Source organism: Euprymna scolopes, chromosome 9 (genome assembly GCF_053919585.1).
Source record: "Euprymna scolopes isolate OS-2025 chromosome 9, ASM5391958v1, whole genome shotgun sequence".
In the NCBI taxonomy this organism is placed as follows: Eukaryota; Metazoa; Mollusca; class Cephalopoda; order Sepiida; family Sepiolidae; genus Euprymna; species Euprymna scolopes.
The window spans coordinates 140,470,226-140,497,445 of record NC_136490.1 but is presented as its reverse complement, the minus strand read 5'-3'; the positions used below and the strand labels follow the sequence as shown (position 1 = coordinate 140,497,445).

Sequence of the window (27,220 nt, the reverse complement as noted above, 5' to 3'; positions counted from 1 at the left end):
TATGTATCACCCCCCCCCCCTCAATAATAGAGTCTGACATCAGTGAGGGAAGACCAATACACGGAAATATCCTTGGGAGGAATACCTGGAAGCGATGCATATTTTCTGTCGATGACATAGAGTTGAAATTAAATACTGTACAGGTGAAACCAGCCAATAAACACGGTTATATACAAGTTTATGAGGTAAGCCGTTTCCTTACAGAACAATATCTTCTGTTGCCCGCTTACTTCATAATGAGTTTCTACTACAATTTCAATTGCAAATTCCATTCTATGTGTTTGTGTGAATCTAGCCTTATGTGCAAACAGGATATCCATTTTTTTTTTTTTTTTTTACTGTAATTGCACCCCAAAGAAGGCACAGTGTTACTTTGTTGTAAAAGGTTACTATTTGGGAACAAATTTACATGAATACTATATAAGGAATTGGACAGTGAGATATCTGTTCACATTACTCTTTAACTTTTACATATCAGTACAGTCAGGGAAGCAGGGACCTTGAAGGGAATTCCAAAGTCTAACAGTTCGAGGGAAGAAGTTATTTGAGTAGAAGGTTTTACGGCTTCTAGGGGTGGGATTTTACTGATTGACGGGTTTGTCAGAGATATTGTTGTCGAGGGTTTACAAGTGCTTTGAGTCCATCATCAGAGAACATTCCATTCAGGAGATAAGTTGGGCTTGTAAGAATCAAAAGGGATAATCAGAAAAGCTATTGAAAAAGTAACAGTTGTTATCTTTAAGTCTGAGATGGAAGTCGAGATCAACACGATGCACTTTTAAGAAAGGCTAACATAATGTATAGTAATCAAGCCATGCACCTGTAAAGTTAATCTCTCTTTCTCTCTCTATATCAGTGTTCCCCCTCCTCCCCTTTGACTTTGCAACTCACTTGATGATCAAGTGACAAATGATTGGATAAATCAGTTTTCTTTTTAGATGGATCGAAGTAATTAATTGTAGAATAAATTTGATAAATTGGAAATAAATTTGAGATGGCTTGGGTTACATCTAGGAAATTGTCCCCAGTCTAGCAGGATATATGTTATATACCTGCAGGGGAAGAGGTGTATATCTTCTCGTGTATGTGATGTCTGTATAATTGTGACATGACATGGCCGTCCGTCTTTGTGTGTATACAATCGTGTGTGTGTGTGTGGGAGGGAGTCACATATTTTTTTGTGTTCTTGATCAGTGCCCCCTCGCGACTATTCATGCCTTCTCCCAAAACATGATTTGATTTTGTTTGAAGAAGTCTTTATTTTGGATTTTCCACTTCCCTTAGCAGCATCGAATCGCTGAATCGATTCAGATTTCCTTTCTCCTTTTGCGTTTTCTCATTTTGAATCAAGAAGTCTTTGACTGTCTGGCTGCGATTCCCCTGGCTAACTTCAGACTAACTACGATTAACTAGACTAGAAACACATGTGCGTACCTATTTATTTGGGTGTATGTATAGGGCAGTAACATTCCGTTAACCATTTGTACCTAAAATGCACCCTCTGACCTGTGGCATTTGTCAATCTCGGTTCAATTGTTTACCGACCAGAGTCAACAAGTCTGATTTATGTCACTGGTAACCTTTTTGACCCCTTCACACTCAACTCGACACAAGCAAGTTGGGTTCAACTCGTACCGCATTAACAACACATAACAGTAGTACATATACAATTAATGTAAATTAACTTTTTAAGTAAAACTGCCTGGTAAAATAATTTTTTTTCTATAGAAATTGCTTCAGAGAGGGCATGAAGCTACTTAATATCAGGAGCTGAAAAATACCATTTCAATGTCAAAAACTAGCCAATAATAAGTGTAATATGGATAAATTGCAACTCAGAAAACAGCAATTCTTTCCCAGAAACATCAATCATGGAATGTGAAGACTAAAGAAAGAAAATAAGGAGAGCAAGAGTTACAAGAATACAGATGTGTCAACAATACTCCAAGGATGGAGTATTGTTGACATATCTGGGCAGGAACTGCTAGAAAGACCTTATCCTGCCTTGACAGACTTCCAAATAGACTTCATAGCAGGGGATGCCCTTTTCTCTTCCCTGCAACCTCTTTCATACAGAAAAGACATTACGAGCCTGTCTCTGTTTTATTGTCATTTTCATGGCAGGTGCTCGTCTGAGCTCCCATCTATGGTCACCAAACATTCACAAGAAACACTCGTCTAGTTGAAAACATTATCAGTAATTTCCCCCACTCTTTATCTGTGCCTAAACCTTAACATAGATTCCATGAACAAAGTTTCTTTCTTAGAACTGCATGCCTGTGGAACCCTCTTCCATTTTCCTGCTTTTCAGCTGATTACAATATGGTCTTCTACGAGTTCAACGTAAACAAGTTCTTGATGAGCCGTTCCCCTTAAGTAATCCAATTGACCAAATTTACACAGCCAACGATTACTATGATATTGTCCCATTAACTACTGTATACTCTTTAACCCTTATGCTCGAGTGGATTCTGGGCCTTGATAAGTGGTGACTTCTTTGTAAAAAAAAAGTAAACCTAAGATCCATTTTCCCTGAACAGAACAGTTTTGCACCACTTTTATGTCTCCTTAAGAAGATTAAAATCAAGATACATTGATACTAACCTTATGTCTAGAATCCTTATTCAAATTTTGATCAACATTCATTACATGATTTTAATTCTAGAAAAATGTCTAAAATTTAAGGAATCTTAAAGGCTCAAGGGATCTTAAAAGGAAATTGAAATTAAGAGAATTTTACTTCATTGATGTCTAATGACTAGGGCTATAACCACAGCGTGTTTTTTTCATTGTTTTGACTCTTGAGTATATATCCGATACAGTTAGACACAATTAATCAATCAAGAACCACATCACTCAACATAAAAACATATAAGATATCAATAGATATATACCTGAGAATCAAAACAAGGAAAAGAATATGCTGTTGTCATAGACCTACTAATGACTATGGACAAAATGAAATGTAAATCTGATATATTTTAATTTTCAAATGAGGGGGTTACGCCCATACTGTTCCCCATAAATTAACACTTCAAAGAACCCGAAATTTAAGGAATATTTATTAATTGATGCCTGATATCTATTGTTAAAATTTCACAAAAATTGGAGGCATCTAAATTTTCTATCGAGGTTTCTACTCTATTTCTACACTCTTTGTATGAAAATAAATTAAACTAAATACAGTCCACATTTCAACCCCTTATGCCAAGTAGCTGTATTCCAAAATTCATAATGATATGTTAATTAGTTTAATAGTGAATCCTGTACATAGGAATGTATGAACATATATCCATACCTACATACCTAACTTTATATATAGACAGCAAATCATTTTGAAAATTCATAGCCATGCTGATGAGACGGTGCCTTTCTTGTAAAACGAGAGCTAAGGTGCTTAATGTGGTAGATGCATATAGTATGACAGCATTGGACACGCAAAATGAGGATCAGATAGCAAATGTGATAAAATTAATATTCTAAAGTTCTCTAAATTACCATCAAAACACCATACATGAGAACCCATCTTTCAAACTCCTCAGCCTAACATTTGCAGGCAACATGAATACATTGAGGATATTGCTAAGGCTGCTGCAAAGAAAGTAGGCTCCTTTTACTAGAAAATTACTCATATTAGAGAGTATCTATATCAGAGAGTATCCTATATCTTTACAAAGCCACCATTCGCCCATGCATGGAGTTTTGTCTACCAGTAGTCTCTCAGTTTTAGACAGAGTCCAAAAAAAAAGAGTCTCAAACTTAATAGGTCCCACAGCCAAGCTCCAACCTCTGTCCCATCACTGCAATGTTGCACCCTTGTGCCTGTTTTACAAGTATTATAATGAAATGTGTGCAGATGAACACTTGTGTCCCCTCGACAACTAACCCAACAAGCAGCAAAATTCCATCTCATTATTGTTAAGGTCCCTAAATATAGAAAAGCCGTCTACTCTAACAGTTTCTTCCGCCACAAGATTTTGTAAATCCCTCCCTGTTTTCTGCTTCCCTAACTACACTAACCTGCAGAAGTTTAAATGTGTAACCCAACGAAGACTCTAAGGAGTGGTCACCAGTACGTAAGTGCAGTTCTAGATGATTCCAATTTTGGAACACCCAAGAAGTTCAGCAGCTTGGCCTTGATCATCTGTATGATGACAAGATTTGATGTGTGTAGTCATTTTTCACAAGTAGTCCGCAAAGTAGGAAAAAATAAAAGGAAAACAATTCAAAGTTTCCAGAGAAATAGATGTGGCGTATGCTTCTTTTAGATCTGCGGGCCACAACCTGTTCCTGGCGCTAGAGTAGATGCCCTTTTCACTCGCTGTCTCTTTTAAGAAAATAATTCAAGTAGACTGTTCAGTTTGATAGTTAAGTTATAAATCCCATAGACAATAAATAAAAACTCCAGTTGTCCGTTCTTGTTTTTACAAGAATTATATTATCAAATGAAGCTTCTAACTACAATGTTTTGGTATTCTACAATGAAATTAAATTCAACAACGCAAATATTTACAGAACTGTAACAGTTAAAAAAAAAAAAAAAATTTATTTGCTATGAACGATTTTGTTTGTTTGTTTCTTTCATTATTTTTTAATACCATCGCCTGGTGGTCACTGAGAGTGGGAGTTAGCAGCTGGCGTGAGGGAGAAGGTGTTTGCAGCTGGGAGCTAGTTTGGATTCTGATAAAATCTGCTTGTGCATGCCTTCTTATAGTTGGGGAGTGGAGTAGGGCTGATGAGGTCTGAAGTCCCATTCAGCCAATCAGTCTCTGCATTATCAGAATCGAATTCGCCTGGATTGGCCAATTTGGTAAAATCACCTGTGCATATAAATCAAATAACTTTTCATTGAAGGTTTCTCACGCTGAGTAAATTTTGAAACCTTGACATCAAGTTCACATATGTCTTGACAAAATACTCAAAACGATACTCACTACCATTCTATCGAATTACAGTTTTCTTACCAAAACAGTATTAGTATCAAAATATTATTATCAATCTCATATCCGCTCAACTGAAGGTATTTTTCCTTGTTTTGGTTTGAATCATTAACCAACCAAATGGAGTCAGCAAGGCAACCAGGAATTGCCCGGGATTGTTCAAATAATAAAAGTTCTAACTCAGCTCTATTATAACTGTTATTACTGTAAAATCACAAGAGTAATGTGAACAGACATTTCACTGCTCAACTCCCCAGAGTCCCATTTTAGACTTAATCCCAAACAGTAGCACCTTATGTTCCAAGTGGCAATATGCCTTACTGAGGATGAAAAAGCATAAAAAAAAAATCCAAAAAACATTAACAATACCACCACCACCATCACTACCACCATATCCATTTTTACATGTTGACATGAGTTGTACAGCTTTTAGAAAATAACTTCCAAACTAACCTATCTCTGACCAGGTCTTTATCCTTCTTTCATTTAAATGCATCCTTATCACTTCCTTCCATGTATTTTTTTTGGTCTTCCCTGTGATCTCAACCTGCTAACTCAACTGTTCTACAACGTAACAACAGTTCTGAATAACCATAATCCAAATATACGAAGTGCCTTCAATAAGTTTCAAGACTTTCTTTTGTATGGCCACTTTTATTGATAGTACACACATGAAACTCTAGCCCCCTTCAAAGTAATCTCCTCCGTCTGCAATGCACTTGTACCATTCCAACAACTTCTGAAAGGCCCCATGAAAGTCCTCGTGTCAATTACCTTCAACACAGCCTCTTTCATCTCCTCAATTGTCACATAATGAAAACCTCTAAGGTTTTCCTTGAGCTTAAAGAATAAACAAAAGTCACAGGGAGCAAGGTATGGACTATGGAGAGGGTGAGGAATTGTCTTGATGCCCATCTTGATCAAGCAGTCTGTGACAAGTATGGAGTTGTGGACTGGTGCATTTGCGCAAATCTTCCGCATCTTTAGTTCCTTGTGAATAATTGTGTGTACAGTTCCTATACTGACATCAAACTGTGCACTTATTGTCTCTATAGACACACGACAGTCCTTATCCATGAAATTCTTTATTTGGCTAATCAACTCTAGTGTTCTGACTTCCTTACTCCTCCCACACCTCTCAGCATCCCTCACGGACTCCGTGCCTTCCTTGAATCTCCTATGCCACTCAAAAACCGATGCTTGATTCATGAAAAATGATCCAAAAGCAGTTTAAAGCATTCCATATGTTTTCATGCCATTTTTTCCAAATTTAAAACAGAATTTTATTGCATATCATTCTTCTAAAGTGTCCTCACGTCCAGCTTGCATTTTTGAAATTCACCAGCAGTGACAATCAGGCTTTAGTAGAATGTATTCCGATTCTTACTGTAGCTGTTCATTTGAACCTGAAATCAGAAGAATCAGTCAGTCATCTGATAAGATTTATAGCAATAGCATACTGAATTGTCAAAGGCTTTTAACAATTTACAAAAAAAGTCTGGAAACTTATTGAAGGCAACTTGTACTTTCTCCGCATCTAAGTTCTCATCCATCTCCATCATCTTACGCTCCTTGCACACAAACTGGTTATTCTCTCTCTCAACCTACTGGTACTTCCACTGCAACTCTTGTGTACCCAATGTTTATAAGTACCAAAAAAAAAAAAAAAAATGAGTACCACCTGATTCCCTTTCCACAAAATGGGCAGGGAAACAGCAGTTCTTTCCCCTTTGTCAGAAACATCGCCAAGGAAATGTGAAGACTAAAAGACAAAATAAGGGAAGCCAGTATTATGAGGCTGCCGAAAGTAAACTCAAGCTCCACTTTCTATTTTGCTGGCGGGTGACGTAAGCGAAATGGTCACGGACAGAAGTTGGAAGTCTTTCATGAAACGTATAACCTCAACGTGAAACACAAAGATAAAAAAAATGAAAATATAGTAACATTAATATTCATTGCCAACCTGGTATTTCTCCTCCATTTTAGCAAATGTTGGTCGTGGTACGAGATCTGAATAATCGGCAAGTATTTCATTGATTTTTTCACTTGCGGCTTTTTCATGTTGTCGAGCGGCACTAAAAGAGAATAAGCACAAGAAAAGAAAATATATTGATATATTAAAATAAATAAATAAATAAACTCCCCATAGATTTTTTTTTTTTTAATTTTAATTGCATATCGAAACTTTAGTGGGTCATTTCATACTTAATAATAATGGATTTGCGGAGAGATGCAGCCTGAACGATTGTCGAACATCTGAGAGAGTAAACCTTCACTCATAACATCAAACGGAAAGGTAACAGTGTTTTATGATAAAGACATACAGGCGGGCAGATACATATAAGACAAGACCATGAAGCCAGACATTGTTGTATGGTGCAAACCTGAAAGGACGGCTTTCATTATTGATGATTATGGCCTCGGTGAAGCCGAACAAGGAAAATATAAAATAATAGAAGTCTGCCCGGTCGTAAAATACGCTTAAATATATTTTAATTAATGCAGAATTCTTATTTATTATCAATATGCCGTAGGCATTAAACGTAACGTTAAATTCCTTTTAAAAAATGAAGTAAAAAAAAAAAAAAACGGAAAGAAAATGAAACATGTACATGCGAGCATTATGTTTTTTTTTCTAAATAGTTAATTTCTTGTAAGTAAAAAAAAATACTCGAGCTGAGATCGAAATTAAAATCTACAACAGTGAGTCAAGTACGATAACCATTAAACTAGCTTTACACGATCTATGAAAATGTGTTTTCTAAGCCTGCTTATTCTTAACATAAAGCTGTCAAGCTTTCTGGCTGCATGTGCACATTCATGAAACAGTTGACAAAGAAATAAAAATCAGACGACCCCCACGTACCAATTTTTCAATTTTGACTCCTTAGCAGCTTTTTTTTTTTGCCTGATGAAAATGGATTAAAAAAGCTTTCCACATATCTGAATCCCTTATATACCAAATTTCAAGTCTGTAGATCAAAAATTCGTTGAGTATATAGGTTGAGTAGTGTCCTCTCTCTCTCTCCCACACACATATTCTCACTTATATAGATATATAGATCAGGATCTCAAAATGGATGTGAAAACATGTTTCTGAAATTATCTATCATTTATTTATTGAAATCCTTTGAGATAAATAATTTGTGTATTTATTTATTTATTTATTTGTGGACTGCTATCCTCATCTTCATAGTTGTTGTTGTTGTTTCATCACGTTTCGGCCAACCCATCCTCTGGCCTTCTTCATGTGGTTAATGCGACACAATAGGAATGCTGAGTCTAGTAACAGTATCCCGAGTAATTACTGCCTTTTATAGTTGTTGTTTCACTATGTTTTTGACCAACTAAACCTCTGGCCTGCTTTGGGTAGGATTGAAACCATTCTCTTCAGAAAATGTTTCTGAATGTAAATATCATAACAGTTATGGTAGAACCAACTGATCTAATGAAGAAATTCTAACAAAATACTTCCATTCTATAGAAGACCAAGCTGTAGCAAAGTACAGATAGCAATCTTTAAATGGACAACGTTAACCCTTGAAAGAGTCCTCGGATATACATCTTACTTATTTTGCATTAGATGGAGTCTTTTTTTTTCTTTTTACTTGTTAGTCACCATTTATCAAGGCCCAAAGGCCACTCGAGGATAAGGGTTAATGAATGTAAGGTAGGTAGTGTAGTAATCGTTAATGTAAATTGGGTAGAATTTGATTATTTATGGGGACGGCTCAACAAGAGCTTGTTTATATTGGATTTGAAGGATATCATGCTGCATTCAGGAGTTTGTATATACGTGTGTCTTGTACGTGTGTGAGCTTGTGTATCGTCTATGAGGGGCGTGCAATAAATAATGCCCCTGACCCACTTCCCATAGCAGTAGAGCAACGAAACTTGGCACAGTTATTAGTCTTTCTCTACATAGGAAGCACCCAGAGTTATGCATTTCTCCCATCGTTTGATGCAGCTCTGGAGACCGTTTTTGTAGAACACCCCAGGTTGGTTCTCCAACCATGACGTGACTTCAGAAATCAAGGCTGCATCATCTGGGAAACGCTTTCCTTTCAAAAACAACTTCATGGCTGGGAAGAGGTGAAAGTCAGAGAGTGCAAGGTCAGGAGAGTAGGGAGGATGGGGGAGGATTTCATAACCACACGCCCGTGCTTCTGATCTGGCTACATGCGAGTTCTGGACCGGAGCGTTGTCCTGCAGGAGGAGGGTAGCTTTACTGATCTTGTCCTGCCTCTTGATTTTGATAGCTTCCCTTAATTTCCTCAAAAGTGAAGCATAATAGGCTCCTGTAATTGTGGTACCCTTTGCCAGGAAATCTGTCATCACTACTCCATCCTGGTCCCAGAAAACTGTGAGCATGACCTTGCCAACGGAGGGCTGCACCCTTGCCTTCTTTGGAGGTGGTGAGACCAAGTGCTTCAACTGCATTGACTGGGCTTTGGTCTCAGGATCATAGTGATGGAACCAGGTTTCATCCTGTGTAATCAGTCTTTTGAAAAACTCTGACTCATCTTCTTGGCACATCTCCAAATTCATCCTCGAGCACTCGACGTGTTCTTGCTTCTGGAATGGTGTGAGCATCTGGCAGACACCTTATGCATATGCAAATAATTTCCAAAGACCCTGTACCAATCTTGACATCTTGGGCTATTTGCCAAATAGTAATGCCCCAATCTTCCAAAATGGCAGCCTCAACTTGACGGACAGATACCTCATCAATGGCAGAAGGGGGGCGACCAGGTCTGGGAGCTATTTCCACAGACTTCCAGCCATGTTTGAATTCACGATGACAGCGTTTTACAAGGTCAAATGATGGGGCATTATCACCATAAGTTTCTTTCATTTCATCCAAAGTCTCCTGTGGTGTGCGTCCTTTCAAATACAAAAACCGGATCACTGCTCGACATTCAACAAGCTCCATTTCACACCTGACTCAGTTCAAACACCTATAAAACAGAAACCACAATTAGTTCAGAGCTGTAATTTGCCACATAACCCGTAGAGATATAAATCATTGCACATGCAAAATTTCAGCTAGATCAGACAACTGGAAGTGGGTCAGGGGCATTACTTATTGCACGCTCCTCATAGTTGTTATAATGTTTTTCTTTTCTTGCACGTATGGCTCATGTCTCTGTAGTGTTTAACAAATGTATGTGTTGTATAGATAATTTAAAACGTATATGTTATATAATTGTTTGTACATAAAGTGTTCATTTAAATAACGTGTAATGTTTATACTTAAGGAAATGGATGTATATATATATTCAATTACGCAGTTCACAAATATACCTTTTTGCATAGTTTGCACAGTTCTTTTTCCCCCGGTTGTTTTTGTCGTAAAGTTCTGTAATTGAAGACACTTCCCCCAAGGAAAACCCATAACAACGAGTTATATTTTTATATGGCTTTTATTTGTTTTAATAGGCGATCCCTTTTCTTAAAGTCAGCATGCTGTATCTCTTCATTTTTCTCGTGTGTCCACTGAAATGCTTCCGTGGACTTCCCCGTCCGTTCTCTCCAATTCTAACTGATTACGTGTATTTTTTCAAACTATCTCGTTACGTCATTAACTCCACGTGATCAAAGACACAAACTGGATGATCCACCTTCGTCACGTATTTCGTTTATGTTAGTTAACATTCTTTTTCATCAAGATAACATTTTGGGGAACTATTTTAACATAATTTTTATCTTTACATATTTATTTCGCTTCGATAACATTCTTTCTGTTATTCAAACATTCTTTTCTTTATTATTCAAATATTACTAACCTAAACACTGACAATCGACCATTGCAACAGGTTAACTTGTCATTGCCGAAACCAACTACGTAACACTTATAACAAAATTAAATGTTAGCTCTACGAGGGGGAGTTTTGAGCTTTTAGAATTTTATATTTCTGAGAACTTCAGCTAACTTCAAAAATGAGATAAAGGATCTAATAAAGTACTTTAATATAATCCCTGGCAGACTAAACACCGGATCCCGTTAGATCATTGAAGTTAAGCAACATTGAGCCTGGTCAGTACTAAAATGGGTGACCATTTGGGAGTTTTAGGTGCTGTATGTGCTCTCTGCTTATCTCTGCATTGTTTTTAGTCATCCTGGACCTGTCCTTTCCACTGGACTCAAACAGTGCCTATTCAGGAGGGGGTGTAGTTGGAGATTGTGCAACCCTTGCCTCCCAATTACATGCACAACCTCATTTACAAGGAATATCCATTGTCTTTCAAGACTAAACAGAGGCGTTTATTACTGTAACAGTTTAGTGGCCAATTAAAGAAATGAAAAAATAATGTTCTTAACTACTTTACGAACTCAACGTTTGAATTTAAATGAAAACTTTAATTGAATATTCGAATATCTATGTATCTCATATAGAGATCAAGTGTTAGCCCAGAAGATGCCCGTTCAATTTTTGATAACTTCAGCTAAAGTCAAGTGAAACAAAAGAGATAAAGGATAAAACTTTGATACAATTTCTGGAATACCAAACTGTAGGGAAGTATGGATAGTAGTCCTAAAAGAGATAATATCTATCCTTAAGAGAGTCCTTGGATATAAATTAAACAGGGAAATCAAGTGCCAGCCCCAAGAGGAGGATATCTTGATCACTTCAAACTGAATTAAAATAATAATAATAATAATAATAATAATAATAATAATAATAATAATAATAATAATAATAATAATAATAATAAATGTAGTTTAGGAGTTTAAAAATGTCTGGCTATGACCTTATAAAATTGGACATTTGATTAGGAGCAAAGTGTAGCATCTTTTTCATTTATTTATTTATTTATTTATTTATTTTATACTTTCAATATATTCTAATTCATGCAGATTTCCTATTTATTATTACAGCGCCAATTCTCTATTGAATATTATATTGTACCTAATATATAGTACTGATTTCAAAAGTTTAAAAAAGAATAACTTGGGTGCCATCAGCTAGAATTGAAACCAAAACATTTAGTTTTCCAACTGCGTTCCCTACCATTTGAGCTATCGACAGATAAGAAAGATTTAAAATTAAACCACTTCAAGGTATGAATGAAATTGTGCATTTGCAAAAGTAATAGAAATATGTCGGCAAGTTGAAATGAATATTTTAACCTGCAGACATATTTCTGCATGTGTTATTTATCTAAATGAAGATTTTACTCATTATAAAACATCCTTGGTGTATGATTGCTATTTCCTGTTAATTTCAGTGTTATGTGACTAATAGTTGAAGATTTTATCGGTCAAATATTTACAGACACACACACATACAGACATAGGTCTACTGTTTTATTTATATAGATTTTATAAAACATTTGAATAACACCGAACGTAGTGCCATTATTAATTGTTGAGAGTTTGTTTTTTGTTTGTTTTTTATTCCTGTAGTTTAAACATAAACCATTAAAGAAGAAACTTTCAAAAAGAAAACCAAAATATACTTCTAAAGTATATTTCTCATAAATTCTAATTTTATGCTTAACAAACATAAATTAGATAAAATATACATTTGTAGATCAGCATCATTCGTTGAAAAAGAGAAGTGAGATTCTATTTTTAGTTTAGGCAATTATGTGTTGGGACAATCAATCAAAATTGGAATAAAGGAATCAAAAAGAAATCAAAACTCTTTGGGGTATTGGAATCGGAAAAAATGTTGTGCTTATTTTCTGATACTGAAAACGATTCTTTTAATTACTCTTTTTTTTTTAAACTTAATTTTCCATGACTTGCATTAATGGTAAAATAATAAATATTTATTCATTTTAAACTACAAATCAACCCACAAGTATATTTTATGGTTTCAAAAATATATGACACATTGCATTGGTTTTTATGGTACCCCACCCCCTCCCACAAAAAAAAAAAACAACAACAAAAAAAAAACAACAACTCTATATTTAGAAATTTGAAAAAAATTGGAATCGGAAATTGTATTGGAATCAAGAAGTTAGAACAGAATCGATAATTATATTGGAATTGGGAAAAATGTTGGAATCATTCCATCACTAGCGAACATCTTAAAAACTTGCTAGAAAGAAAAAAAAAAAAAAGAACAATTACTAGTTTTTTTTATATAAATTTAACCTAAAATGATCCCCCTTTTGTGGGTTCTTCTTGTCTTTAGGGCAGTTAACACCAATCCTAAGTCTGAGTGGCAAGGTTGTAAAACCACATATAATCGCCTACAATGTATATAAAAAAGAACAAGGCAGGTGAAACTAGACGAGTGTTTTTCATGAAAGTAAGACAAGGAGGGACAATAGGTTGGAGCTCAGACGAGCATTTGCCATGAAAATAATGATAAAGCAGAGACAGGCTCGCAACGTCTCTTCTTAAAATTAATTTATATGGTATTATTAGGCGAATATTTAATACTTGCATTGATACCAGGCGTTGCTCGAGTCGACATGAAGTTCTGTTTGAACACACCTGCTATATTAAGGATATTGAGCACTATCATCATGCAACATCGATATTCTCACACAAATTTAAAAAAAAAAAAAAAACAAAAGAATGGATAAAAACACGAAAATGTAATCGCCCAAAAAAGAAGAAGTACGTCATAACCTCCCGACCAGATATTTCGGCAGAAGGGATACAAAGAGAAGAAGCTACTCTCCGAATATTGAGCACTTTTGTTGCCCATGTGCTGGACCCCCCTCCCCTCTCTCCCAAATAAAAAATGAATGCATCAAAACATCTTTTCTTTCAATGAAAATACCAGGGAGTACCCGTATGACCAAAAAAAAAAAAAAGAAAAAAAAAGAGCTGCCATGTCTGGACTCGAACATGAAACATGAAAGAGGGCAAGAAGGCAAAAACTTACGGACAAACTATTTTGCCTACACAGCCACAAGTACTTATGACGTCATGACAGTGCAAAATAAGCTTTTTAAACATAGTTTTAGTTTGATATGCGTGGGTGACTTGCTGAAAAGGAGCCCCTTTCCAAAAAGTGGTCCAGTTGACCACCACAGAATTAATCTTTTTTTTCTAATTTTCACATATTATGCATCCGAGGCATTGCTCTTTCAGATGGTATGAGTTTCGACTTGGCTAACAGAAGTTTTTTGCAGACACACACACACACACACACACACACACACACACACACACACACACACACACAAACGCACAGACGACTTTCCTTTATATAATAGAAGATCTTTCCTATCAAAAACAAAGATCCAGGTTGAACTCCAGAGTCGTATATCCAAACAGCATGTAATTAATGGAGTTGTAGCTCAGGAGTCAATCCTTGTACCTTTATTGTTTTTGATTTTCATAAACAACCTTCCTGATAAAATTGTGTCCAAGATGGGGATATTTGCTGATGACATCACACTCTACTCTTGACATGGACTAAAATGGACGTACACATATCCAAGGCAATGGTTAAATCCTTAGAGAATGACCTGTAGTTGAATGGAGACATACAGGGTGCCTTCAATAAGTTTCCAGACTTTTTTGTATGGACAGTTTTATTGATAGTATACATATGAAACTATAATGGCTCTGTTCTGGCAAAAATTTACTTTCACCATGACTAATGTTTGCGCAAAATTTCAAAAAAATCTAAAGAGCGGTTATTGAAGAAAGTGTGAAGAAATGAACATACGAACAGGAGTGAATTACTAGGTTCAATCTCTCCTTTGTCAGAGGACCAACAAACACTATGTTGCGAAACTCCCCACTTAGGATGTCCCCCTATTCATCAAACCCCTTATCTACACTAGCCCCTTTTGTCTAAGTGACAATGTGTCTTGTTATATAAATGCAACTTTGTCTGTGTGTGTGCGTGCGAGTTCATTCCTTATAGACTCGAAAACGGCTGAACAGATTTTCTTTAAAATTTACAGAAATTTAGTGTATAAATTTGGGAGTGATCAGTTAAGTTTTGTTTCAGAATACCCCTGATAATTACTGATAATCAATAATCGAAACTGTTATATTAATTTATCTATCATCGGTAAAGCTATTTTTTTCCATGTCATCACTTAGCAACAATGATAGAATAACGGGCCGTGAAAATTCTACTGTGGGTAAGTTGATAGCATGATTTTTTTTTTTTTTTTGCATGACATGGTCTGTAGGTTTAAACTCCACATGTAAATTTCTTATTTTTTTTTTCATTAACTGCAAAGAATTTTATAAGACTTGAAAATTTACGTTTTTTTTTTTTTTTTGCTTGACATGGTCTGTAGGTTCAAACCCTGCACGTAAATTTCTTAATGTTTTTTTTTTTTTGTCAACTAGAAAGAAGCTTATATAAAATAATTTTATAAAAGAAACAGTAGGTTCTCTAGAGCGCAATGTAGAATAACATATATTTTGGACTAAGTAACTGCATGGAGGTATGTGAAGCTTATCCCCGGGCGATTTCATGGATTTCAGTAACAATAAAAATATAGGAATGTGAAATATTTATCGATCATCATCCAATCCCGGGCAACGTCGGTTCTCCCTGCTAGTTAAAAAATAAAAGAGAAAAAAAAAATAATGCAAGATTTATCTCCTTTCCCCACCCCTAAAATTGAGTAACTGCCCTGAAAAGTAAGACTGGCCCAGACGTGGTGAATCATTTTCAATGAAATTTATATGCAAAATCGATATCCCATGATTTTCTGAGTGTTCGCATGTAATCGTCTAAAAAAGGTAGAATCTCAGTTTGTTTCTTGTTTAGAGGAGGGGACGGCTGATTTAGTGGAGAGTTACAATAATACACTTTTATGGTATCTTCACTGTAATAAATAAGAATAAAAAGAAATATAAAATTACTTACCATTTCTACCTGGTCATGGCTGACGAAAAGAGAATCTACTTTCGTGTGTAAAGTATGGAAGATGTTTTTTAGCAGTTCATTGCTGAGTTCCACTCAAAAAACACATGGCTGCCGCTATCTGTTCTTATATAGTCCTAAGAGGCAGATAACTCACCGGTACTTCCTGTACCAGGGGTAGATAACTTCCCTGTACTTCCTGTATCAAGGCAAATAATTTCTGAGTACTATTTCAACAAAGGAGTAGATAACTATTTTTACTTAAACGCCAGAAACACATAGAATTTAAGATAAAAACGTTCTAGCACACAGAAATATTTTATATATATCTATATATGTATATATATAACAGTGACCTTGTTGGTGTATTTGCAAAAAGTCTCTAACAAACTCCTCTCTAAATATTTGGTCGACAGCAAACTTTCACAAAAAACATCCACTTAGCTACAACCACTATATATTATTTTCCCCACTTTTTATGCCTAAATCTAAACACAGATTCCATGAACAAAGCTTCTTTTCCAGAACTGCCCGCCTTTGGAACACAGTTCTACTGGCCTGCTTCCCAGTTGAATACAACATGGTAGCCTTCAAATTTAATGTAAACAAGTTCCTGTCAAGCCGTCCCCATGAATAATCGAATTCTAACCAATTTACACCATAAGTGATGACTACATCACCACCTTACATTCATTAACCCTTATCCTCGAGTAGCTTTCGGGCCTTGATAAATAGTGACACAAGTAAAAAAAAAATTGAAAATTGATATATAGGATATGCATAAAAGTGACCTTGTCGATGTATGTGAAAAAAGTCTCTAACAAACTCCTCTCTGAATATTTGGTCTATAGAATTGAAATTTGATATATAGGATGTGCATTCTTATTTGGATAACTAACAGCGTATAAAATATAATGAATACCTGATGCTCTCTCTGATAGCAACCGGATCTTCTTGAGGGTCTTCCTTTTTCTGGCTTTTAGTTTCTTCCAATTTTTCAATATAAAAACGCAGGTCGTTCATCTTTGTCACAAGTAACCGACGTTGATTAAACTGTTCTTGATATTGTGCGTGCAGGTTTTCTATTTCATTCTTCAATCTGCCAATGAAATGCTTAGCATCCTGTTCGGTTTTCTGGAGAGACAACAGTTTCTCGGAAAGCTGTCGATGGGCTAATTCGAATTCAATCAATCCTTATACGAAAAGAAACAAGAAAATATTTACAAATTAAAATAAAAAAATATTGAAACCCATATGATATTTTAAAACAAGTCTTCTTTTTTATGTTTCCGAATTTTTGAGATGAGGATTTGGATTACTTATTATTTGGACCACTGTTCTCATCTTGAGTGTTATTTGCACACCATTTCAGACAACCTCCAACCTTCTTCAGGTATATCGTAATGAATTTGAGAATCTTTCTGTTAGACTTGGGGATCTGCACAGAATTTCGAACAGAGCCCATTATTTAATTCACAGAGGTAGTATGCTCTTGTTCTGTCAGCCCTGATAAGGTAGAAGTCTTAAGTAATTGATAAGTAATCATAATTAAGTGATTGTACACAAGTACCTGTGGCATAATGGATAAAGTACTTGGTAAAATTCAGTTCTAAACGAAACTCTTCTAGAGTTTAAAAGATCAATCCTCAGTACGGGCAATATTAAGAATACAACTATGAATTATTTAAGACTTTTTGGTTTGGTGGAGCAAGGACAGTTTCTCAGAAACCAATCTTTATATATGAAATTCTTTTAACGCAATCTAAGAGTGAGCGACTAGTAGCAGATGCAGCAGCCCAGATGTGGTAACAATACTCCATGCAAGGGCAGATTATGATTTTTTTAAGATATAGGATATTCTCTGGTGTGAGTAATTTTCTAGCATGATAGAGAGAGCCCACTTTCTATGTCCTCAATATACGTGTTCCAATTCATGTTGCCGATTCCAATTCATGTTGCACCATTAACGATTACTGCACTACCACATTATATTCAGTAACCCTTATCCTTGAGTAGCCTTCCGGCCTTGATAAGTGGTGACTCCCCTGTAAAAAAAATCTTTTATTATAGACATTTCCAATAGACACTTTGTCTGTATGTACACAGACACACATCCACACACAATTTTGAACAATGTCGTAAAACTAAGAATTTTGAACAATCAGATCAAGTGTTATTTGTCATGGCAATCGGTGGTTGAGAAGGTTTTTTGTAGTTGTTAAAGGAAAGAAGTTTAGTCTTGTTAGCATTAAATGTTATCTATTAACAGACTCTACTTTTTGACCTGGTCTAAGAGTGAGAGACTAGTGGTAGTTGAACAAGCCCAGATGTGGCAACAATACTGCATGCATTTAAAAAAAATAAAAACAATGCATCAATGGATTGATTTTCATAAACTGAAGAATGTACTCACTTTTTTTGTCTTGTTCCCGCAAATCCATTATTTTATGTTCGTATCTTTCAGATGTTGTAGCAGCTATTTGCTGAAACGATCAAAAAGATGTTCAAATTTTACTGATAATAAAATTGATATGAAGGTGTAGCATCACCTTCTTTCCTTAAACACAGTTACACAGTCTCACACCAGAAGGGGTTTTCAGTCCCGAATTATCTGCCCTTTGTGAACACCAGAAAAATTGCTGCACAGGCAAAATTCATTTTCTTTTTCCAGCTGGCCTCAATATCCACATATCCAAGACCAAGGTCGGAAGATTGCCTTGATAAACAGTTCACCATGTGCCTACACACACAAACATACTGCTCTCACCATGTCTACACACACACACACACACACACACACACACAAACATACTGCTCTCACCATGTGTCTACACACACAAACATACTGCTCTCACCATGTGTCTCCACACACAAACATACTACTATCACCATGTCTACACACACAAACATACTGCTATCACCATGTGTCTACACACACAAACATACTACTGTTATATATTCAATCATCGAAGTTATCCTTGAGGGGTACCAAATTGAGCTTTCGTTACATTTGAATATGTTATATAGAGTTCTTCATTTAGGGGTACTTTTTACGTTTGGGTGTATACACTATATAACATCAAAGATTCCGTGTGATTGTCTCTAATATAAATGGTTGTGTGTTTGATTATCATAAAGAGAATCGTGTGTGTGACATGTAATTTCTGAACCTACCTCTGTTCTCGCTGTTGAACCATCTGGCAATTTCTCATCCTGGAGGGAGACTTGATACCTGTTTGACGAAGATTTATCACTCCAAGACGATGTGTTTTATAGTTTTTTATTTCACTTTCCCCAGAGGTCCTGCAGCAGGTGTAAAGTGAAATCTGCTTGTGTGGTTCTTTTTCACACACGTCAGCGTTCGTCTCCCCCCTCCCCAGTTAAGAGGGGGGAGACCACGGAAAACGTCCGTCTTCTTCAAAGCTCAAATCAAATCTCACAGATCTAGCCAACCACGTCACACATACGTAATTTGGTCAGCTGACCTTTGGTTCTGGTAAACGTGGAGGTAGACACGTTTACTCACCTCTCTCTCTCTCTCTCCCTCTCTCCTTCTCTATTCTCTTATAGAGACACAGAGAGATAAAATAGAAAGAGTAAGAAAGCCAGAGAGGGGGGGGAGATGCTCGTTAACACTACTATCACCATGTCTACACACACAAACATACTGCTCTCACCATGTGTCTACACACACAAACATACTACTATCACCATGTCTACACACACACAAACATAATGCTATCACCATGTGTCTACGCACACACAAACATTCTGCTATCATCATGTGTCTCCACACACACAAACATACTACTATCATCATGTCTACACACACACAAACATGCTGCTATCACCATGTTCTCACACACAGGGATGCATATAAGAACTTTTCTTCACTTACATGCATACATACAAAATACTCAGACTTCCTTTGTGTGACTAAATCTAAACACAGATTCCATGAACAAAGCTTCTTTTCTAGAACTGCCCATCTGTGGAACACTGTTCCACTGGCCTATTTCCTAGTGGATTGCAATATGGTAGCCTTCAAGTCCAATGTAAGCAACTTTATGTGATTTTTGGAATATGATATTTCCATTTGTTACAGGTACGTACGTCATGCAGATTTTTCTTTATTTTTATTTCTTTATATGTAGTGAAATATGGACAAGAACAAGCATCTTCTCTACAATTAAATCAACTTTATTAAATTGAACAAAACAAGAATATAGAAATATCAGGATGCAAGACAAGTTGATTTGGCAAGCATCAATTCTTGGAAAGAGATGACAAAGTGCACATGAAAATCATATTGTGTGCAAACTGGTTTGAGCAAAATAAATTTTTCATTGTGTAACTGCTACAGAACTATCTTAAAGAATATTCACAGGTTTCTTTATGATGACTGTATTACGTTAGCAGACATTATGTACCAATAAGAGTTTCCCCCCTTAACATATAACATCTCATAGCGATGTGAATAAAACGAGACTAACAGTCAGCCATCTTACCTTATTTTACTAACAAAATCCCAACAAAACAACTGAGATTGGAAAAATTATGACTTCATAAGTGCATGTATCATTAGTAGCAAATAAACTCATGTTTTGAAACCTTGATCAACAGTGATAATGCTCTGCTTGTTAGTAATGATGAAAGTTCCCCCCAGGAACATTTGTGACAATATTGTGGAATTGAAAGTGTTAATACCAATATGTACTGAATTTACATAAAAGAAAACTTACATTAGAATGATGAAATCTGATAAGAAAGACAGAGTCGTTTTATTTTTCTCTAGATATTGGCAGATATGAAATCTTAATGTTATGACAAACGTCAATGATATTCATCAGTGTTTGCTGTTGTGTCAACAAAATTCCCCAATGGCTGGTCATAAGTAGAGACTGAGCTATCTGCCTTTTATAAGCCACAAATACAACTTTTACGACAATTGAGATGAATAGACAATAAAGAGTTAACACTAAAACGACTTTATAAATAAACAGACTTTGATGACCAAAACCGGATAATTGCTGTCTTGATCTTTTTACAATGTGGGGAGAGTGGTAATTCAACCGACCAGAATCTTTCAAGATTTACGGTCTTCATCAGAGTGGGGGGGGGGCCAAGTACTGTTGCATATTAGCACACCCAGACTATTGCCGAATTATCTGAGTCAGAAGATTATTATTATTATTATCGTGTGGATTGAATTAGATTTGTTTTAAAGAGAAAAATGAAATTTAAGGACAAATATAGTTAAATGACGTTTTAGGAATTTAACTTGACTAGATTCTATAAATAATAGTAATGCAACCACCTGTGATGGTAAACATTGCCTCAGTAACGGGTGAATTAGAGCTTTTTTTTAGAGCTTTTTATTGTTGAAGAGTCCTGGGCAGTAACCAGGTGGTCTTGCTGATTCCAACTGTTGACTGGTGACGCAAAATGCAAGAGAAAACAAAATAATTTCTGGAACATTAATAATAATATTGTTTTGTGAAGGAAATTGTTACATGGTGTTGAATAGTAATGTTTTGTCTGGGATTTGACCTGGAGGTCAAGGTTTTCAGATTTTGCTGTGTAAAAGAACTTATGATGGGAAAATCATGTAATTAATCTGCACAAGTGATTTGGCCAATTAGTCAATTAGGGCGAATCAGAATATGATGTAATGCAGAGGGATTGGTTGGATGAGAAACCCAGACTCACCAAACCCACCTGATACCTACCAATAAGAGGAGGCACAGAGCAGTTTTTAGTCAGTCAAAAAGCAGAAGTCCCCAGTTAAGTTGAGAGTCGGGACTGTCCACTCCACCACTGCGCCATGACTGCCCAATTAATTGAAGAGACAATCGGTTGTCAAAAAAAGGTCCTGTTTGACTCACTGTTTAAGCAAACTGCTACTGAAGGAAAAAGACATTGCTTGTATTTTTTTTTTCTTTTCTATAGTTCATAATTGTTAAAATAACATTTCTCTTGTATTCAGAATTTATTTCATGATTAACCCTTACAAACGAAAACCGAAATTTTTTTCTGGAGTCAGTTATTTGTTGCAACGGTATTCATGTCTAACCTGCAGGTGAATGATACCAAAGTGAAGTAATTTCTTTCAGCTGACAGCAAGCAAGAGGAGAGTATGGACAACCCAGTGCCCATGCATATGGCCTGCAACACATGTCTTCCCTGGAAACTTTGTGTTGTGTACTTTCGAGTTTTGATTTTTATTTTATATATATTTTCCTATTTTTTTTTGTTCTTGACCTGCAAGCCTCTGTTGGGACAGGAAATACAGGAATCTCACCTGAATCCCGTCATTGTAGGACTGACCGAGACTACACTATTGAGCTTCTGTAGCTGTTCAAATCAGAACTACCCAAAGCTGCTTATGTACTGGTTAATACCATGGTCTTCATCGTGTTATACAATAACAAGAAGGAATTTTAGATGAATAAAACACACACATCTGGGTTATAAAATATTTTGTTTATTCCCAGTGACAACCTTTTCGATTTTAGTATGATGGTTGTGACATCAGTGAAGGTGAAGGTGCGTGGGGGGTGCAGATGTTTTTGACAGCCTATCCTCGTTCTGTGACCAACTCTCTGTCTCTTTCTGTTGTCAATTTATGTAAACATTCTTTAATTCAGGAATGTTTAATATTTCCCATTGTCTATTGTTCTACCTTTTTGACCAATGTTTCTCTCACATATTTCTGGTCATTTCAATAGACGATAGAGGAAGTCTCACATTCCTCAAATGGAATTAATTTGTGTGAGCAACCCATCGAATGCCTCTTTTCACAGGGTCGCCTGCCAAATATCCAACAGTACCAAATGAGCAACTAGAAGCCAAAAATGGCCAAATTTGGTCATGTCATGAGAAGTTGGGGTACACATCCATCCCTAACTCTTATGATCATACCAGCAAGATCTTCAGCAAATAATAAAACTTCTGGAAAATATCAACAGACTTTCTATCCAAATATACTTCTCATTCATTTCCATTGCCTTGCACACAAACTGGTTATTCTCTTTCAACTTGTAATTTCACTGCACTTGTTGTGCACTTAACATTTACAAGTACCACAAAAAATTGCATTGAACTCAAACTGATCATCACATTGATCTTTGACCTTTACTTTTCATTGCTGACATCCAAGCTTTGCTCTTAACAAATAAACCTTCGCAAGGACCCGTAGCACAGTGGTTACAGTACTTAGAAAAATCAATTGCAAATCCTAACTCGAAGGCCCAATCCTCGGTGTGGGCGCCCGAAAAATACAATTGCGAATTACTTAGGACCTCTATCCAGTCATGGCTGATGGAACAAGAGCATGTTAATCCCATGAAGTAAATAAAGGGTCCCACTCAAAATTCTGTCCAAATTCCAGAGTTTGACAAGATACACCTGAAAAAGGTTGGAGGTCATATCGACCAAAATATTATGAAAATCACACTCAAGATGAATCCAAATAATACGCAAACTTTCCATCGTTTCACAGATAAGCACCAAATCATTAGCATAAACAAAAGTTCTAAGACACGCATAAAAAGCAACACATTCAGTATAAACTCAACCGTGGCATTTTTGCCCTCAACATCAGAATCAATAAAGTCTATGCTATTTCAGAAATGACTTTTTTGCCTGTTGATTGCAGTATGTACAATCCTAGGAGGTCCGACTCCCAAGCTTTGCTTTCTTTCTTTGAAAAGGGGGTAGTTTATTGCTAATCGTCTGAGGCGCCCCTACTGTTGAATGTTGACGGACTAGGCATTTTTTACAAGCCAGAGTACTCCTTCTGTGGGGGCGTTGGCTCTTCAATCCCACTTTCTGGCCCTAGTTTCATATCTTCTCACCATGGGAGGGAGATAAATATCGACTCAGTACAGATCTCTAATGTATTCCCATTAAAGTTGTCTGAGAGGAAAATGAAATTTGTCCACAAAGATGAATATTTTTTAATTTCTGTAAACATGCGCTGGGCTACATGTTATAGTGGTGCATATGATTGGCAGACATTGCAGGTGACTTTACTTTGCCAAAGGAGGAAGGGCACAGAAACTTGAAAATATCTCTGATTGAGGTTTCTTTGAAATAAAATAACAGGGAATCATGCGGGGACCAACTTATTTGATAAAATGTAGTGTTCCTAGATGGTCTCCAAATAAACCTTCTTTGAATGGACGCTGTCTAGCCATCATCTTCAGTAAATATTTCCAGTAGTCATCTTCTGTGTAGTCGAATGGTGACCACTGATAAAGGCCAGAAGTCAATCAGAATGACGAGATTCCAGGAGATAAGAAGTTGGGGGCACAGTTGGACTGTGGTATCTGTAATAGTGAGGTGAGAGATTGGGGCTCGTAGCTAAAGATCTGTGTGGATGTGAACTCATATTCTATTTGGTCAGGCAAAAATCTCATTTAGCAATTTTATGATTCAACCCAGGAGTATGATTCAACCCAGGAGTATGATTCAACCCAGGAGTATGATTCAACCCAGGAGTATGATTCAACCCAGGAGTATGATTCAACCCAGGAGTATGATTCAACCTAAAAAAAAAAAAAATGAAATAAAATAAACTTTTGTTGATTGTTTTTTAAACTGGAGTTGTGTTTTTTGTTTATTAAATCAAACAACAACTTTGGACCGGTACAACGAGTGGGACGATCAAAGCCTGTGCAATCGATGCAGACAGACATTTTCATAGTGAGATAGAGTGATAGAAGAATGCATGCCTTGCTCAAGGATGGCCCGCACATGTACATGTTCATACTCTGTGTTTCAAGCAACAGAACTCGGTTCAATTACGAACCTGACTAAATTATTACTCTAAAATGTGCCGCTGCAGATAAAATCCCAAGTCAAAAACCCCACCCCTTATACGGAAAAATGGTAATGCCATCTCATTATATTCCATCACCACAATCAAGTTATCTATTTTCGAAACATTTTGTTGAATAATATTTGCATGTAATGTTTCCAATAACAAAATAAATTTATACATAAATGTGAGATGTTTATATGTGCTGGTCTTTTATATGCTTTCTATTCCTTTTCATCATCAACATTTCGTCTAGTAGCTATTATAGAAATATGTCTCTTTTCATGAAGAAACAGGGCATAAGGAGACGTTTGCTGAGAGTTTTCTTTGTGGTTTTATTTGGAGAGAATTGACTCAGGAGAGAGAAACACAAATGTTATCTTAACTAGCTATTTACTTCTTTAAATTTCTAATTTAACTGAAATGAGTGACGCACATGGACAGAAACATCGGTAACATTTTGCTTAGATTATTTCTAGATCATTGACAATGTCTCATTTGCACGATATAGAGATTGATTTGAAAAACTTAATTTTGTTTTTCTCCACTTGAAAACGTGACGTTATTCATCATAGTCTGTCTATTTTAATTGATTCTACATAAAAAAAACAGACCTGTAAAAAATGTACCAAAGTTTTGATGTGCTAAAAGAACTGTTTGGTAAGAAAAATAAATAGTAGAAACTTGGAATGTAGCTATACTGTTATTCTTATATATATATTACTGATGAGCTACGAAACAGCGAAACAGTACTGTATGAGTATATATATATAGTCTTGGAAGTTTCTTTAAAACTATTTTTTAAAATTTTCTTTGTTAGAACATAATTTTGTCAGTAAGTCAATTAATCTCCTTGCTGAATAGTTTTACTTACATGAACAAACAATAGTACCAATGTTCTTAAAGGGATCACCAGTTGTTTACCATCAAACACTGTTTCGAGGATTTAAAAACAAAACTATATTAAATCATGGCTCCCCAGCAGTGTTGATCGAACACCATCAAAACACATGGACAAAAATATTTTTGATACTGGATAAAGTTTTTTTTCCTCCAGATAAATTTAGGCTAACCAATTCATGTTATTTAAAAAAGTATTTCCTATATACACATATATATATATATATATATATATATATATATATATATATATATATATATATATATATATATATATATATATATATATATTTGCCTCCTGCCTTAACTTCACGTCACCTGTTTCTGGAACAGTTCTGTTAGCAGATTAAGGTTATCATGACATGTACTAAATATGATCCTTGTAAAAATTTACACTATCTAACTTAATTGCTACTGACGTAGGGTATGTAATATGTAATGAGCCCACACACACACACATACATATAAGAAAATAAAAGAAAGGAAACTACAAACCTTCAATGGTTTCATTGCATAGATTTGTTTTTTCAGTTGAGCCATTCTCATTTCATATTTATTTTTGATACGAGACAACAAAGGTTTGTAAGTTTTAAAATTATCAATCAAATATTCAAACACTTCTCGGTGAGCCTGAAAAATATATTAATAAAAATAAAACATTAGTTTCAATATAGAAAATTAATTTATACAATTCCTATTGAGCCGTCCTCTAAAATAATGTATGCTCTACCCAAGTTCCACCATAACTGATCATGTCACACCATCTATCTAACATTTAAGCCTTATCCAATCCTTGATAAGTGGTGACCTCCTAAGTAAAAAAAATAAATAAATAAAAATAAAATTAATTAATTTCTTCATAAGGTAATTCTTTATTAAGTAAATTAATAGTAAATTAAAAGTAAACATAGTTATATCACATAGAATTAGTAAATCTCTCGACAAAGGCTTCATTTCTACGGCAATTGCTCTTGACATATCAAAGGCCTTCGATAAGGTATAGCATAAAGGCCTACTTCACAAGATTTCCAGCTATGGTATAACTGGAAATGTTTTCTCTATCATTAAATCATTTCTCTCTGATAGGCTCATAAGAGTAGTGGTTGATGGGCAGAAATCAGAGGTCCACAGTATTAATGCTGGTGTCCCTCAGAGGTCCATCCTGGGCCCAACTCTCTTCTTGATCTACATCAATGATCTCCCAAAACACATACTAAAATCATTCGTTGACATCTATGCTGATGACACAACTATCTATGGCAACACATCAAAGGCCGTAAATGACAACGTTCTCTCTGATTCTCTCTCCTCAGATTTTGAGCGCGTGGTTCAGTGGGGGAAAACGTGGCTGGTTACCTTTAATGCATCTAAGACCAAGCTCCTATCATTACATCATAAACGCTCTGATCCCCATCTGGCATCAACTGAAATGGATGGCTCTCGTTTAAGGGAGGCCCCATGTTTTGATAAGCTTCTGGGCTTGACCTTTACTCTTGATCTGAAATGGAGCACATACATCAAGCCTGTGGCCAAGGTCGCTGGGAAAATGGTGGGATCCTTCTACCGCTCCAGAAGATATCTCACTAATGATGCAATTCTCGATCTATATAAAAGCCAAGTACGTCCAAGGATAGAATACTGCTGCCACATCTGGACAGGAGCTGCTAAAAACAGCCTATCCTGCCTTGATAGAGTACAAAATAGACTTCGTGGCTTGGTGGGGGATGCTCTTTTCTCTTCCCTGCAACCTCTCTCCC

The 27,220-nt window shown here is 35.9% G+C and overlaps 1 protein-coding gene across 1 annotated transcript in view; it reads right to left on the bottom strand.

Moving 5' to 3' along the window:
• LOC145284878 (translin-associated factor X-interacting protein 1-like) overlaps positions 1–27,220 on the bottom strand; it is an 84,043-nt gene that overhangs the window by 38,389 nt on the left and 18,434 nt on the right. The window contains exons 4-7 of the mRNA XM_080133907.1: positions 25,959–26,093; positions 18,156–18,225; positions 16,665–16,935; positions 6,904–7,015 (exon numbers count right to left, since the gene is read on the bottom strand). Coding sequence (XP_079990033.1) covers positions 6,904–7,015; positions 16,665–16,935; positions 18,156–18,225; positions 25,959–26,093 — 588 coding nt within the window. The remainder of the gene's footprint in view (positions 1–6,903; positions 7,016–16,664; positions 16,936–18,155; positions 18,226–25,958; positions 26,094–27,220) is intronic.